Source organism: Drosophila erecta, unplaced genomic scaffold (genome assembly GCF_003286155.1).
Source record: "Drosophila erecta strain 14021-0224.00,06,07 unplaced genomic scaffold, DereRS2 tig00000126-arrow-pilon, whole genome shotgun sequence".
Classification (NCBI taxonomy): domain Eukaryota; kingdom Metazoa; phylum Arthropoda; class Insecta; order Diptera; family Drosophilidae; genus Drosophila; species Drosophila erecta.
In genome coordinates, this window is record NW_020825209.1 from 208,848 (window position 1) to 223,717 (window position 14,870).

Below are 14,870 nucleotides of genomic sequence, written 5' to 3' on the forward strand. Positions count from 1 at the left end.
CGATCTTTTGGTTTTTGGCAGCAACCTGCTGCTGATTATGATCGCCTGGTATTTCAAGCCGAAAAATCTACAATTTGCCATAAAAATGTACATTTTGTAGGCAAAATAGTGAGATTTTTGGGTTTGAATTACCAGGCGAACAGGAATTCCAGAAGGTGACCAACGATCTTTTGGTTTTCGGTAGCAACCTGCTGCTGATTATGATCGCCTGGTATTTCAAGCCGAAAAATCTACAATTTGCCATAAAAATGTACATTTTGTAGGCAAAATAGTGAGATTTTTGGGTTTGAATTACCAGGCGAACAGGAATTCCAGAAGGTGACCAACGATCTTTTGGTATTCGGTAGCAACCTGCTGCTGATTATGATCGCCTGGTATTTCAAGCCGAAAAATCTACAATTTGCCATAAAAATGTACATTTTGTAGGCAAAATAGTGAGATTTTTGGGTTTGAATTACCAGGCGAACAGGAATTCCAGAAGGTGACCAACGATCTTTTGGTTTTCGGTAGCAACCTGCTGCTGATTATGATCGCCTGGTATTTCAAGCCGAAAAATCTACAATTTGCCATAAAAATGTACATTTTGTAGGCAAAATAGTGAGATTTTTGGGTTTGAATTACCAGGCGAACAGGAATTCCAGAAGGTGACCAACGATCTTTTGGTATTCGGCAGCAACCTGCTGCTGATTATGATCGCCTGGTATTTCAAGCCGAAAAATCTACAATTTGCCATAAAAATGTACATTTTGTAGGCAAAATAGTGAGATTTTTGGGTTTGAATTACCAGGCGAACAGGAATTCCAGAAGGTGACCAACGATCTTTTGGTTTTCGGTAGCAACCTGCTGCTGATTATGATCGCCTGGTATTTCAAGCCGAAAAATCTACAATTTGCCATAAAAATGTACATTTTGTAGGCAAAATAGTGAGATTTTTGGGTTTGAATTACCAGGCGAACAGGAATTCCAGAAGGTGACCAACGATCTTTTGGTTTTCGGTAGCAACCTGCTGCTGATTATGATCGCCTGGTATTTCAAGCCGAAAAATCTACAATTTGCCATAAAAATGTACATTTTGTAGGCAAAATAGTGAGATTTTTGGGTTTGAATTACCAGGCGAACAGGAATTCCAGAAGGTGACCAACGATCTTTTGGTTTTTGGCAGCAACCTGCTGCTGATTATGATCTCCTGGTAATTCAATCCGAAAAGTCTACAATTTGCCATGAAAATGTACATTTTGTAGGCAAAATAGTGAGATTTTTGGGTTTGAATTACCAGGCGAACAGGAATTCCAGAAGGTGACCAACGGTCTTTTGGTTTTCGGTAGCAACCTGCTGCTGATTATGATCGCCTGGTATTTTAAGCCGAAAAATCTACAATTTGCCATAAAAATGTCAATTTGTAGGCAAAATTGTGAGATTTTTGGGTTTGAATTACCAGGCGAACAGGAATTCCAGAAGGTGACCAACGATCGGTTGGTTTTCGGTAGCAACCTGCTGCTAAATAAATAGCTAAAATATTGGTCTGATTGGGGAATGTCATACCTCGCTGAATTTGGTATAAAATTTGCCATCGAATTGCATTCAAGGTTTGAAATGTTGAATTTTGGCCATTTTTCGCAAAAAATTATGATGTTACCTCTTGCAAAAATGCGATTTTCTTTAAACCTGATTTTTTGATTAAAAATTATCAGTTTTTGGTTCACAGCAGCTAAAATATTGGTCTGATTGTGGAATGTCATACCTCGTTGAATTCGGTATAAAATTTGCCATCGAACTGCATTCAAGGTTTGAAATGTTGAATTTTGGCCATTTTTCGCAAAAAATTATGATGTTACCCCTTACAAAAAATCCGATGTACATAGTGTTCTTGAAACCTGATTTTTTGATTAAAAATTATCAGTTTTTGGTTCACAGCAGCTAAAATATTGGTCTGATTGTGGAATGTCATACCTCGTTGAATTCGCTATAAAATTTGCCATCGAATTGCATTCAAGGTTTGAAATGTTGAATTTTGGCCATTTTTCGCAAAAAATTATGATGTTACCCCTTACAAAAATGCGAAATTTTTGGAAAAAAATTATTCTTTCAAAATCAGCAGGAAAGTGATGGGGCTCGTTAGTTGGGATCATTAGCTGTTCAAAACAGTAATTTGTATGGCTGTGTGAAGTTTATTGTCCAAGTTACAATGGAGCACCCCAGTAATGTGGCAGGCTGCGCGACTCTTTTTGGCCGAGATATAATGAAGATCTCTCAGAGTATGGTCACTCACACTAAGTATCTCTTGGGTTGGAAATCGTAAGAGGATTGAGGTATAAAAACAGTCTTTATGGGTCGCAGGGATCCGTAAAATAGAAATGGAAGTAGGGTGGCTTCCTCTGGCTTTGACTGTGCTACTTATTTATGGGAAGGGGGACTCGGCGCACAGTGAAACTTTATTGAATTGCTGGCATTACTGCTCTTATTGTTCTTGTTGATGTGGATGCTGATGTTTCTGCTGTTGTCACCGAGCGGAAGTGCATCCGGTTACAAGCAAACAAAATGAAACCAACACCTACGCACAATCCCCACCAACAATGGGCAAACGTATTGCTACAAACCCGCCTGAGCCAATCAGTTGCTTGGCTTGGCACCCAGCACCCAGCACCCAGCACCCAGCAACCAGCACCCAACTCCTAGCTCCTTGTTTTGCGAAACGAACCCGGCAGAAACCGCAGCCCCAACCAGCATCCTGGCCCCACTTTGGGGGCTCCTGTCGGAGCGCCAAAGCTGTCGCCTGGCGGCTGTTGCAACTGGAACACTCCAACAAGTGAGCGGGCACAGACGAACTCGATGCGTTTGACAAAAGTTGCATAAATTAACGTTAAAAGCAAACGTTGTCCTGTGGAAGTTTCTGCCTCTTTTACTTTGTTAGCAGGCTCGGTCAGTTGCCGCCCCTCCTGTCCATGCGACATGCAATAAAGTCATCAAATGTTGCCACTGATGTAGCCAGTCAGCCGTCCTGCCTGTCCTGTCCTGTCCTGTACTGTTCTGTGCCGCGGATCCCTGGATGGAGTGGGATCCTCCATGGGGATGGAGCATGCCTTTGGCAGAAGCGCTTTGGCACTCGCCCCCCGCACATCATTGCGTTAGCATACACTTTTTTCGAAATTACACGTTTCCCCCATTGTGATGATGCTGAAAAATGAATTTACAACATAATTTGATTTGGAATGGACATGCAGCATTTAAATTGCTGTTGCATTCGAGGCTCTGCAGCAGCGGTGCAGTGGCAACGGCCTATATATTCGCGTCGAAATCCTTTACAAGTGCATTCATTCAGAAGGAATTACAGACACCTAAACAAAACAAGGAACCTATAGCTACACAACTATTAGCTTTACCTTCACGTTGTACGAGCAAGTTGAAAAGGGCTTAAGCGCATAGTTATACAGTCCAAAGCAATCGAGGAGCATTCGAAATGGCCCATCCTGGCCTTAAAGCACAATAGGTTTTGGGAAAACTCAACAAACCCGTTTAGATATCTAAAGAGCTCACGTGCGAGCATCGCTCCATACTCGCAACCGTATACGTATCCTGCTGAGCCCGTCCGTTGCAGGAAGCAGCACGGGTTTGGGGATGGTCCTGGATAACGGATAACGGATGAAGGGTTGGGTTCAGTAAGCTCTGGCAAAAAACGAGGCGCTCAAATCTAAATACAGAAATTAATGAATTATGAGTAAAGGGATTTGTTTCACTCCTGTGAATCTGAGCGACACCGACACCTTTCGGACGGACCCAAGCCCATCGGCATCGGCAACGACAACAGGACGAGCAGGACGGGCAGGACGAGCAGGACCATCCTGCTGTGTCCGTGTGCCCACTTAAGTGGAAGACGACATAAATAGTAAGCATACCTGAGCGTGTGGAGGTTTTAATCGCTTTGATCTTTATATTCCCATTCGGTAATTAATTAAACGAAAGGTTCCCTGTATCCATGCACTAATATGCACTTAAATTTCGTACACACTGCCCCCCGCCCATCCAAAAAAGGGTTCCCATCTCACGCCCCTGGAAGCGGTCAGCTATTTTCCGATTAATTAGTTTCGACCGCGCGAAGGGTCGCACTCCCCGAATCTGCTCTATGCAAATAGTGTCCACTGCCCTGAAACCGGATGTGAGCCATAGGGATCGAACGGTGCGTGCTGCAGACAGCTTTGAAGACACCCCGCCGATTGCCGCACGGCGATTTTGTACTCTAATGGCTATATATTGAATACGGCTTGTGGTGACGCGGGCGGTGGACGTGGCGCGGACGGTGGCACATGCCACTGCACGTGTCCTGTACACTCACGAGGCATGTGTGTATGAGCAGGTCGGGAGCAGGACTTGCAGATCGGGCCACATATCGAGGTTCTGTTGGCCGGCCCTGCTAATTTATTATTGGCACCATTATCGCTTGCGGCGGTGGCTGATTGAAAGGCTCCGTCAGCGTCAGCGCCAGCGGACAAGGACAATGGGCATTGGGCATTGGGCATTGGGCAACGAACGACACGTATGCTATCATCGCATCTGGTGTGTTGTTTAATTAAATTTCTGAAATTAAAATGTTTTGTTTATATAAATTGAAAAATTCAGACACCCACCCACACATGCCGCACACAAGCGCTCTGTTCAAGAATGACCAAAGGAACAAAAAATGTAAGAGCCAGGACTCGCACGCCCCATCGCCACATCGATGCCTGTATACTCTGCATCCTGGCCAGAGCCGCTGGTCCCCAGCCGTTAGCTGCTGAATGGCCGAGGAACTGTGCACCCTTTCAGGACTGACTGGGATAAAGGCCACAGAAGCCACAGAAACCGCAACGATTGCAGGAGCATTTACAGGATGTTTAAGCGTATGCTGCCGCATGTTCTGCAGTCCAAGGTGCCCCAAAAGGAGCTGCCATTCAGAGCACAGCCTTGCAAGTACTTCGATGACAGCCAAGTGGGGCGCATCATTGGCAGTGTATTTCCCGCCGCATGGCAGTTAAATGTTCGAAGGGATGTGCCTGGGAATGGGGATGGGGATGGGGATGGGGATGGACTTCCCCAACGGTGGCCGCCATTGACACTATTGTTCGGCGCTCAAATCGCTGCTGATGGGACACATTCGACATTCAACCTAAAGCCCCACACCGTTCGTGCCATGAGCGTTTTTCAATTGGGCCGGCTACAAGTCAGTCATCCAGCGTTCGAGCCGCATTTATTCATATACTCGTACTCGTTCTCGTACTCGTACTCGTGCGAGCTGCCACATGCCACATGCCGCATGCCACATGCCGCACCGTGCTGGTGTCTCAATGCGTTCGCCGTATCTGGTGTGCCCGTGTGTTTGCACAAGCACTGTCGCTGGCTTTTCAATTTGATTCATTTCATTTCAATTCTGTTTTCCTCGCATTGTTCGGATGCGGCAGGAACCTCGATCGAACTGAACTCGCCGTGTCCTTTTCGCACCGTTTAGTGGGGTAAGCCTGGAGCCCTCGGCTCCAAAATGCCATGCAAAATCGAGAGTTTCTCTCGGTGAAAGCCGTAATAACCATAATTTAGCCACACAATTCCGCCTTCTATGCTCTGCATCAGTTCAATTCTACCAATTCTAATTAGACGCTAATACGCAAAGAAACTTTCTCGCAGCCGAGTTAATGTGGCTGGCTGGCTTTCGATCTGATTACCAGGCCAACACGGAAAAAGCTGGCATCCACTGACCCTGTGTGACCATAAAGCGGATTTATGGCACTGTAAATCAAGAGCTATATTGTCATATTCTAGCATTTCCTAGCCGCCGCCACTGGCTGCGTTTCCACATGTTGCGTGCCGCTTTTTGCTTGAAGAAGCGTTGCCAAAATTCCAGACAATGTCCGGCCTGGACCTTAAATCATTGGGTCACATCTTCCTGTGCAGCGTGGACCGAACTGCAGGACCCGGCGCACTGGAGAGGCGTGGAGAGCCCTGGAGAAGGTAGCCAGGTATCTGGTTTGGTTGCATATGGGTGCTTGCGGCTGGCTTCGGTGACGTGTGCTAATGCAAAGGGCAATTGATAGCCGGAGGTGTGGGTGAATCCGTTTTTCATAATTGACACGTCTCAAAGGATTTTGACAAACAGGAGTGGAGACCCAAGCCATGGAGCTTGTGCAGCTCCTGCTCGGTTACCGGCTACCTGTGTGGCTCATTTGACACTCGAATGAGTCAATGTATATTCGGTGTACATGGCGAGTGGGTCCAATGGGTGAGCAAGTCCTCATGCATAAAACACGGTAACACGGTAACAACAACCACAGAAGCATGAACAAATTAATTTTCGATACCTGATTAAGCAGAACTCATTTGTTCATTTGATCGGTGGGTCCTTGCAGACCCTCAGATTCTGGTCGATTTTGGGCTTTTGGGCCGCCAGCACAGGCTTCAGCTTCAAAATGAAGCGAATCGAAAGGGCAGGCAAATAAACGGAACCATTCTTTTATTAGCAACTTGGCTAAGCCAAAATGCAAACTGTTTGATGACAGCCGGAGCGACAGTTGCTAAACAACCGTGGGTCCCGAGCAGAAACTAAACAAATAGCTAACCCCAGAAAGGATTCATTGCCTCTGCCTCTAATCAACCCTTGTCAGTCAATCATAGTTGAATTATCCACTTTTGCCAGCGCTGGACGAGTTGCTCTTGAGTAGCATCTTGTCCCATTTCACGTCCCACGACCAAGAAAGTAAAAACGGAATTAATTAATTCCGCGGATAGCTGTCGAAGCGCCATTGGTACGGCACTAGGCACAAGGTCTTGTGCTCCAAAGAAGCAAAGAAATCAAAAAAGGGGCTGGCTGATTCTTGGCCAACCAAAGTCAACACCGATGCCCCCAGCCGATGGCTATGACGATGCGTTGCTGAGCTGCCGAACTGATGACGTCTGTGATGAGGATGAAACCGTGTTCAATTGCCGGGAAACTCTTTGGTTTCCGACTCACTGCTGTCCAAACATGCGAGCTGGCCTCACCAGGAGCACATATGGGGCTCGACTGGGTGTGTAACCAGAGTGATGTGGTGGTGGACAAACTCGTAGACGTCAGGCTGTGCCAAAGTTTAGCAACTGGAATCGCTTTTGAATCGGCATCGGGCGCAGCACGTTGGGAGACCTATACACTTCCTATGCCAATCAAGGAGCCCGCTGGACGAAGGTTACACTGGGACCACTGGGACCACTGAACAACTGGACAACTGGACAGCCCCGCAAAGCGCCTTCCCTGTCGGACATCGTGCATTGCCTCAAATTTCCGTTCTTTTAAATCCATTTCGATGGATGTAGGTCCACGTCCACGTCCACGTCCACACGCACATGGACACCCAACCTCTCATCGGAGGGTGGCTGTGATTCAGAGCCCTTTCATTCCAATTCTCTGCATGCAGATAAGCTCTTCGCACACACCCGTTAATTCCGTTAAACAAATGTCACTCGCCAAACAAGTCCGGCTGCCATCAAACGCCCGTCAATCACCGCAGACAATGCAATCCCGTCCAAGCAACCGTCCGGAACATGAGGACGTGGCCCAATGGGCGCGGCTTTCTTAAACTCAATTATTGGCCACAAAAAGAACGCTTGCAAGGCGCAGAGCGACATGGACGATCAACTGGCCGAAATGCCAGCATAAAATTCGACATTATATAACTGCAAGTCAGTTCATTTTTAATTAACTTCGGAACTGGTCTTTCGATTTCAATAAATTTTAAGCTTACTGCCACTTTTTTGTTAAAACTACTCATATGTGCCTATGACTAATCTACATATATGTTTGATATCCAAGTTAAAGCAAGTTTTTAAAAATGTTCGATGGTCTTTGAACAATCAGTTACTTCAGACAGTAAGTCTTAACTTATGTATATGTATATCTGCGGCCCGAACTGATTGGCCTGTTTAAGGTATATGTGCAAAATTTAAGGTTTTGGAACAGGCCGAACCTGGGCAGATATCTTTGGACTATGTCGGAAGATACACAATCATAAGGGAGGTACATATGTACATACCCAATGTGTAATATCATTGTTTGCCATAGGACAAGAGAGGTTTGCATCCTGTGAACCTTGGTCGAGGAGCAGGCGGCAACCCTTTTGGCTTAAGAAATGCCGGATTCAATGCCCGAGTTGTTTTATATGCGGCATTTCTTCGCACATATAAGTTAACTATGCTAAGCACAGCAAACTAGTTTAAACAACGAGTGCTTTGAAGGCCCATGGAAAAGTGAGCGAGGACTCAACCCCGGTGCAGCACCTCGCTAAAAGCTGCACCACATTTTCGTGCCACATTATGAAGCGCTAAAATTGTGTTCATTTGAAATTTCCGTAATCGAAGCGAACTAGCAGCATGAGAAGACAATGCTACAGAAAATAAAGTCAAATAAAGTCAATAGATAGACTATGGCCATCCATATTTGCGTCATGTTCGGGGTTCGTGCTCTATGGCCATATTTTCCGATATTGGTTTGACGTGAAAAGAAGCACCTCTACGTGGTCATGTGCCAAACGAGCTGATCCAAGCTGTAGATAGCCGTACAAGCAATTGCATAAGTTGCAACCTAGTGAGTCAGGGAATGAATCCTTCAGCCGCATCCGCTAGCACCTGGCAGCACTTAGTTAAGACAACTAGCTAGGATAGGGAACCGCTGGCCCTCAGTCCGCCAGATTTATTAGTCCTCCGATATTGTGTAGGTCAAGAAGAACTTGGGCTGCTTCGGGATTGCGCCCTTCGAGGTGGCAGTAGTTGGCTTGTTGGAGCCGCTCTCCTCCTTTAGACTCTGCACATGCTGCATCTGCATGGGCATCGGATGCTGAACCTTCGGGTGGCGTTGGGTTGGCTTGCGGCGGTTCACCGAGTAGCGGCGGTTCGGAGCTGGCTTCGGTGGCTCATCCGGGACGTCATGTTGCATGGAGTTATCACGACCCGGACGCGCCATTGGTGGGATGGGAGTGCCTAGTTGGGAGTAATTACCTTTCAGCCAGAGCTCCTTGATTTCGGCATAGGTCTGATAGTGGCCCACCCGAGTTGGCTGAATCAGGTGGGGATAGTACTTCAGGTTGCTGGCGAAGTACGGCTCATTCGCATTGGAGGCCACAGCGTTCTCTGGTTTCACGGTCATGCTGGCAAATTGACGGGCCAGCTCCTCGGTGGCTCGATCGGAACCGCTCAGTCGCGAACACATGGCAGCCATCTTTCTCTTCCGGCTGGGCTTCGCAGGAACCTGGGGCTCCGCCACTGCAAGAAAGTCTCCCCAACCAGATTGCACCGGCTTGGAGGAACTCAGCAAGGACGATTCGAACTTCTTGTTAATCTTCAAGGAAACACAATTTTACGCAAGACGCAAACAGACGCCCAATTTTGCACTCAACCTACCCAAATGCTGGTCTGTAGATTCTTCTCCGTTTTGGGCTTCATTATGAGTTGGTGCAATCTAGTTATTTAGGTTAAGAAACAATTGACTGGTGACTGGTTGTCGTTCTCAATCGAAATGACTAGTCCTTTTGGCTCGTCAAAATAATGTACTTTCAAGTTGACGTTTCAGGCGCAGTGTTCTTAGCAGGATTGCCATTTCAGTGGCCAACCCTACAGTGCTCTGTACAATCAGTAGGAAGGCAACCCTACTCGATAGATGGTTATGTTGACATGGCCCAAAGCAACTTAACTTTATCGAGAAGTGCTTGTTTACTGTGCTTGCAGTTCTAGTCGGAAGTTGAAGAGTATAAGATATAGAAGACAAGAGAAGAAGGATACAAATATCGAATTAGATATTCGATCGTCAGCTTTCATATTGTTTATATGTATGTATATGCAGCCTTCATTGATCCGCTGTCCAAAGCTTTTTTGTCAGTGACTTTTCTCCTTGCAAGCGAATCTCGAACAGATGAGTTCTTGAGTTTGGGTTTGGGTTAAGCCCCGCGGGCTAAGCAATCCCAAAAAGTGGGCCAGTGAGTTTGTGTGCAGGATTTGTGGCACGGCGCAAAAACAAGTTTGCAATCTCGCATTGACCAACCTAAAAAATATGACACAGTGACACCAAAGATGCGTAACGCCATACGATTTATTTGAACACGATTTTTCGTGCTGGCTCCAGGCTCTCTCTTGTTGTTCAAGAGCCAGAGAGAGAGCGCTCTAGAGCCAGCAGCTCTCTTGTACGCACACAGCGACAGCCGATCCCTGTATGTGTGCAGACATACATATATCATTTATTGTAAATTTGACAAAATATGCCCTTCACTTCAGAAGTTTATGTACTTTCAATCTATATTATTTGTACACGATGGCCACCAAGTAAAAACTCTAATTTTGCATTATTTAAATAAATCATAATATAATAATTCCTAATTAATTTCAAAGACTACTTTATACTAGAAAATATGTCGTTAGAGTATGCAGCCCGCGAGGTGGAAAATATATTTGAAGTTAGTGATTCTTAGGTGCGCTGGTCCTGCCTCAATAATTCAATTTTGCAATATACAGGTTGCATATAAAGTTTTTTAACTATTTAGTATATTTATTGGTACAAATAACTAGTATACAAGTAAAAAATATGCATTCTTATGTAAATGATCAATTTTAAGTATTTGAAATGCAAATATTACTGTGTTGAATGTTTTTGTTATATTCTAATTTGATGTTTTTAAAAACCTCGCAATTTTGGGTGGTTAAAAAGTAGCTTAATAGTGCAAAACCAAAGACACTAGAATAATTCTAGAATTTGGTATTCTAGGTTTCTAGGTTATTGGTATGGCCGTTACGCATCTTATTATTCTAGTGTCTTTGGTGACACCAATTCCCTTGTTTACATACGCTGTTTCCATCTCTTGAGTCATTTTGGGTTTTATTATTATTGGTGTATTTACTTAAATTTGCGAGGTTATTTCATGTCTGGTATGAAAAATAGGCTAAATGGCTATGGTATTTGCCTTTTTTATATCAATACGAGTATAAACATGCATATCTGTCATCCGCCCCATTGGCTTCTTAAGAACTAGCAGGCCCAATTATAACCACGTATTCACGATCCATTCTTGTTGAGCGCCAAACAGTCAAGTTCGCAACTGAAAAAGCTACTACTAAAGCTCACTAGCCAAGTCATACGCCCCGTGGCCAGTGATTTAAGGGTATTGGCTGAACAGTGTCCTAACATAATAGATAATATCCATCTGTGGTGTTAAACCAACTTGCTGCAGCAAAGATAAGACTGCTTTAAACCATACCATGTTCACAAAAGTCGGGCCCACCTATTGCAAACGAAAGGTTTATACCTTATACAAATTTCCCAACAAACATTTTGGAACTGAACGTTTTTTTAGCCTGTCTGTTACAGTGGGTCTGGGGCAAATAGCACGCCAATAAAACCGAAGATGTGGGCAGGTAAAACCCGGCAGAAGTCCACCAGACACGCGTCAGCTTGTCCTGGAAAATCGCTTGGATTGTCCTTAAGTCAGGTCGCCTTCGGGTCGTGCCTAACTACCTGATAACGATGTCCGGCCCGTTATCGGTCACAATGTGTTTTTAATCTCTTCTCGAAGGTCCTGCCAGACCTGCGTCCTTATAAAGACCCTTATGTGCGGGCGTCGAGGATCAGTTGACTTTTTGAAGTGGTGAGAAAAGGACTTGACTCTTCAGCGGTGAAGAAATATTTAAGGATAATATCAGTACAGTGAACGAGTTTCATTTTAAGCTATCATTTCGGAGACTACGAAAGATTGTCCCAAAGATTGATGTACCTTAGGTAAGATTTCATAGTTTTATATTTATATCATTACGCATTGTTCTGCGACGTGTGGACCACTGTGCGCAAACAGCTGTTTGGTGTCGACGCGAACCGCTGATTGAAAGCTTCACAGCTCAGTGTCGCGCTGATAGTGGCCGCTGATAGAAAGAGATGGCACTAGCTGGGGGGATAAGGACAGCAGCATCAACACCGGGCTCCGTGACCAGATGATGACACTCGAATTGGGTTAGGCGCAATTTGCGAACCTTATTCCAAATACGAGGCATGCGTCAGCGTGCGCGCGCTTTTCTTTGTTCTGCGAATGCGACGTCGACTGGGGCAGCGAAAGCACTGATACGAAATACCTAGTATCTCGCTGGGCAGCAGGGCGTATTTGTTCGGCGAATAGGCAACACACGCTGTCCCAAAGACAGTGATTCTCCGACGCAACATATGATTTGCACGTAATCTCCGTGGCGGTTCGACTCGTATGCAGCGGCCTGTAGGAAGAGGTACCCGATAGTCGGGACCCAAGGCGCGCTCCGTGCTCACGCTGCTCTCCTGCGCATTTGAACTCTTTGGCGCTGATATATTCTTGGAATTATGCACAAAGACTATAGACTATATGGCACTTGCATACAGCGACTGACTGGCTGCGGGTTCATTCCGTTCGGCAATCAAGAGAGAGAGCGCTGCCTGCTGCCTGCTGCCTGCTGCCTTCTGGCGGCTGCGGCGTTGGCAGAGCCAGAAGCGGCAGCCACATTTGCTGCCAGTCCATTTTTGAGCTCCAATCATACGCGGGCACTGTGTTGTTGTTGGTCCAAGCAGTTGGGCGGTGCGGTAGTAGCCTTGTTATTAGCCGTTCTATACTTGTTAATAATAAGAGTAATTTAGACAAGTTGCGCGTGCAGTGTGCTGTGCTAGCGAAAGTAGATTCAGTGTGCAGATGACTGGCAAAATAGCGAGTTCCCAATTTGGTGCCAATTTCTCAGTTTTCTTGGCCCGGGATTTACTTTCGAGTGCTGCGTAGATCACACGAAGTGACGTCCAACGGAAAATATACACACGACTTCTTTGCTTTTCCGCGTGGTTAATGTGCTTATTTTTTGTGTGAGTGCCCAGAAAATAGCTCCAAGCTATGCGAGTACTGCTGATGCAACCAGAAAAGAAAGTGATGCAAACAGAACCAAAAGTGGCAGCCAAACACGAAACTGTCCTTGGGAGTAACAAGGCTTCCACAGCTCCACATGTTGCAGCTAAAGGAGCAGCATCAGTGCAACTGGCAGCAGGAGAAGCAGTAAGCAGCAAGAAAACAAACACGGCAGACGCAACATCAGCAGTTTGAGCAATAAAGGCACACACGAACAAAGCTGTGTGCAACTGCAACAGACAGTGCAACATGCTGCTGGCGGCAACCGGAAGCCAGGAGAACATGCCACCGCCCTCCGGAGCAGCAATCAAGCGAAAGACCGATCCAGAGCAACATCAGCAACGCAAGCAGCACAGGAGCAACATCCTCGGTTGCAACAACAGCAGCAGCAGCAGCAGCAGCAGCAGCAGCTGTAGCATCAACGGCGACAATCGACAACAGCAGAGGCAGCAGGGCAAAATGTATTACAATTCCAATTCGCGACCCTTTTGGAGGAAATGCAGATCGGCTGCCCCACCGAATCTCGTGGCCACAATCCCCACTAACAACGACTTGTTCAAAGCAGCAGCAGCGGCAGCAGCAGCAGCAGCAGCAACAGCAACATGTGAGTTTGTGATTTTTTGCCTCTTTGCTTTGCGCTGCTTTTTGTTATGATGCGGCTGGCTTAATCGCACGCCACACGTTTCGGGTGTACGTTCAAAAACAGCTGTGCGCACTTGCAGCAGTCAGCTGATTGCCAGCCCCATACGCACAGTGGAGCAAAGCAGCCACACAAAGCAGCCACATATCGCAGCCACACACGCACACACACACACAGCACATCCATCGGGGTTGGAGGTTTCATTTTTAAAATATTCATTACAGTCATTTGTTTGCTCCATCTACGACTGAGATTTCCAGCCTGTCACACACAACAAATTCCTGCGCCAAATGTATGCAAAGTGCTTTGTGCCCATGCATTGATGACTACCGTGGTATTGTTCGCCATTTGACAAAACTTATTTGAATAAAATGTGTTCTTATCGAGCGCAATTAGTTGGCTTATCGCCGAGACCTGAGGAATGTTGCAGTTCGACACTGACAGCAATTCGAACTAAGGAGTCTTGAATTCCAGGCACTTATTGCCTCCCATTGAAAGTCGTCGCAGTGTGGTACCACTGTAGCGCCGACCAGGGTTTTCAGGGCAAATGCAAAGTGCTAAACTTGACCGGTCAAGGATGCTGCGGAGGAAAATAAAACATCACCATCATCAGCATCTTCATCATCATCATCGCGGCCTTTGTTGTTGTCGCTGTGAACGTCATGATGATCACATGCAATAAATGCGCCGGCAACAACAATGAAATCAACAACAATCACAAAGGAGCGAGGGAGAGGCAACGCACTCGCGAGGTCAAAGTACGTCAATGAACTTCGTCGCCGAAAGAAAAGTTTGTTTTCGAGGTTGAATTTAATGGCAGGAGAAATGGCGAGTTTTGTTCGGCTACTGTTATTTGGCTTTGGTTTTGTTTTTGCTTTTGCTTTTGTTTCTGGTTTCCTTTTTTTTTTTAGATTTTTCGATTTTTTGGCAATGGCATTGGCATTGGCACAAACATCAGCAGTTTCTACTTAGCGCCCCATATCGAAAGCTCGCAAAATTAAATAAACAATAGGTTCAATGCACCTAAGTCGCAGTAGAATTCAGTTTGAGAAAGCTCCCCTGATATCTGCGCCAGCTGCTCACTCGCTTGGCCTTCGGAACTCGGAAACGCAAATCGCATATCGCATCCAATGCACGAGCATTTGTGCTTACTAGCCTCATATTACTTTATGGGATTCACTTAAGGAGCGGCTAGTTTCGCATCCTGGACTACGGACCAAAGCAGCATTAAGTATACCACATGTGTGACATCACATTAAGTATACCACATGTGTGACATCACATCAATTCTGTGCATACTCCCACTAGCTGGGTAACAGGTATCTGATAGTCGAGAACCTCTCTCA

General features: G+C 45.9%; 1 protein-coding gene across 1 annotated transcript; it reads right to left on the minus strand.

The window, feature by feature from the left end:
* Positions 1–8,686: 8,686 nt before the first annotated feature.
* Positions 8,687–9,432, minus strand: LOC6555686. The gene is made up of 2 exons (XM_001982510.1): positions 9,391–9,432; positions 8,687–9,328 (listed from the first exon to the last, which is right to left on the minus strand). Exons 1-2 carry the CDS (start codon positions 9,430–9,432, stop codon positions 8,687–8,689), a joined length of 684 nt encoding a protein of 227 aa, XP_001982546.1.
* Positions 9,433–14,870: the final 5,438 nt, after the last annotated feature.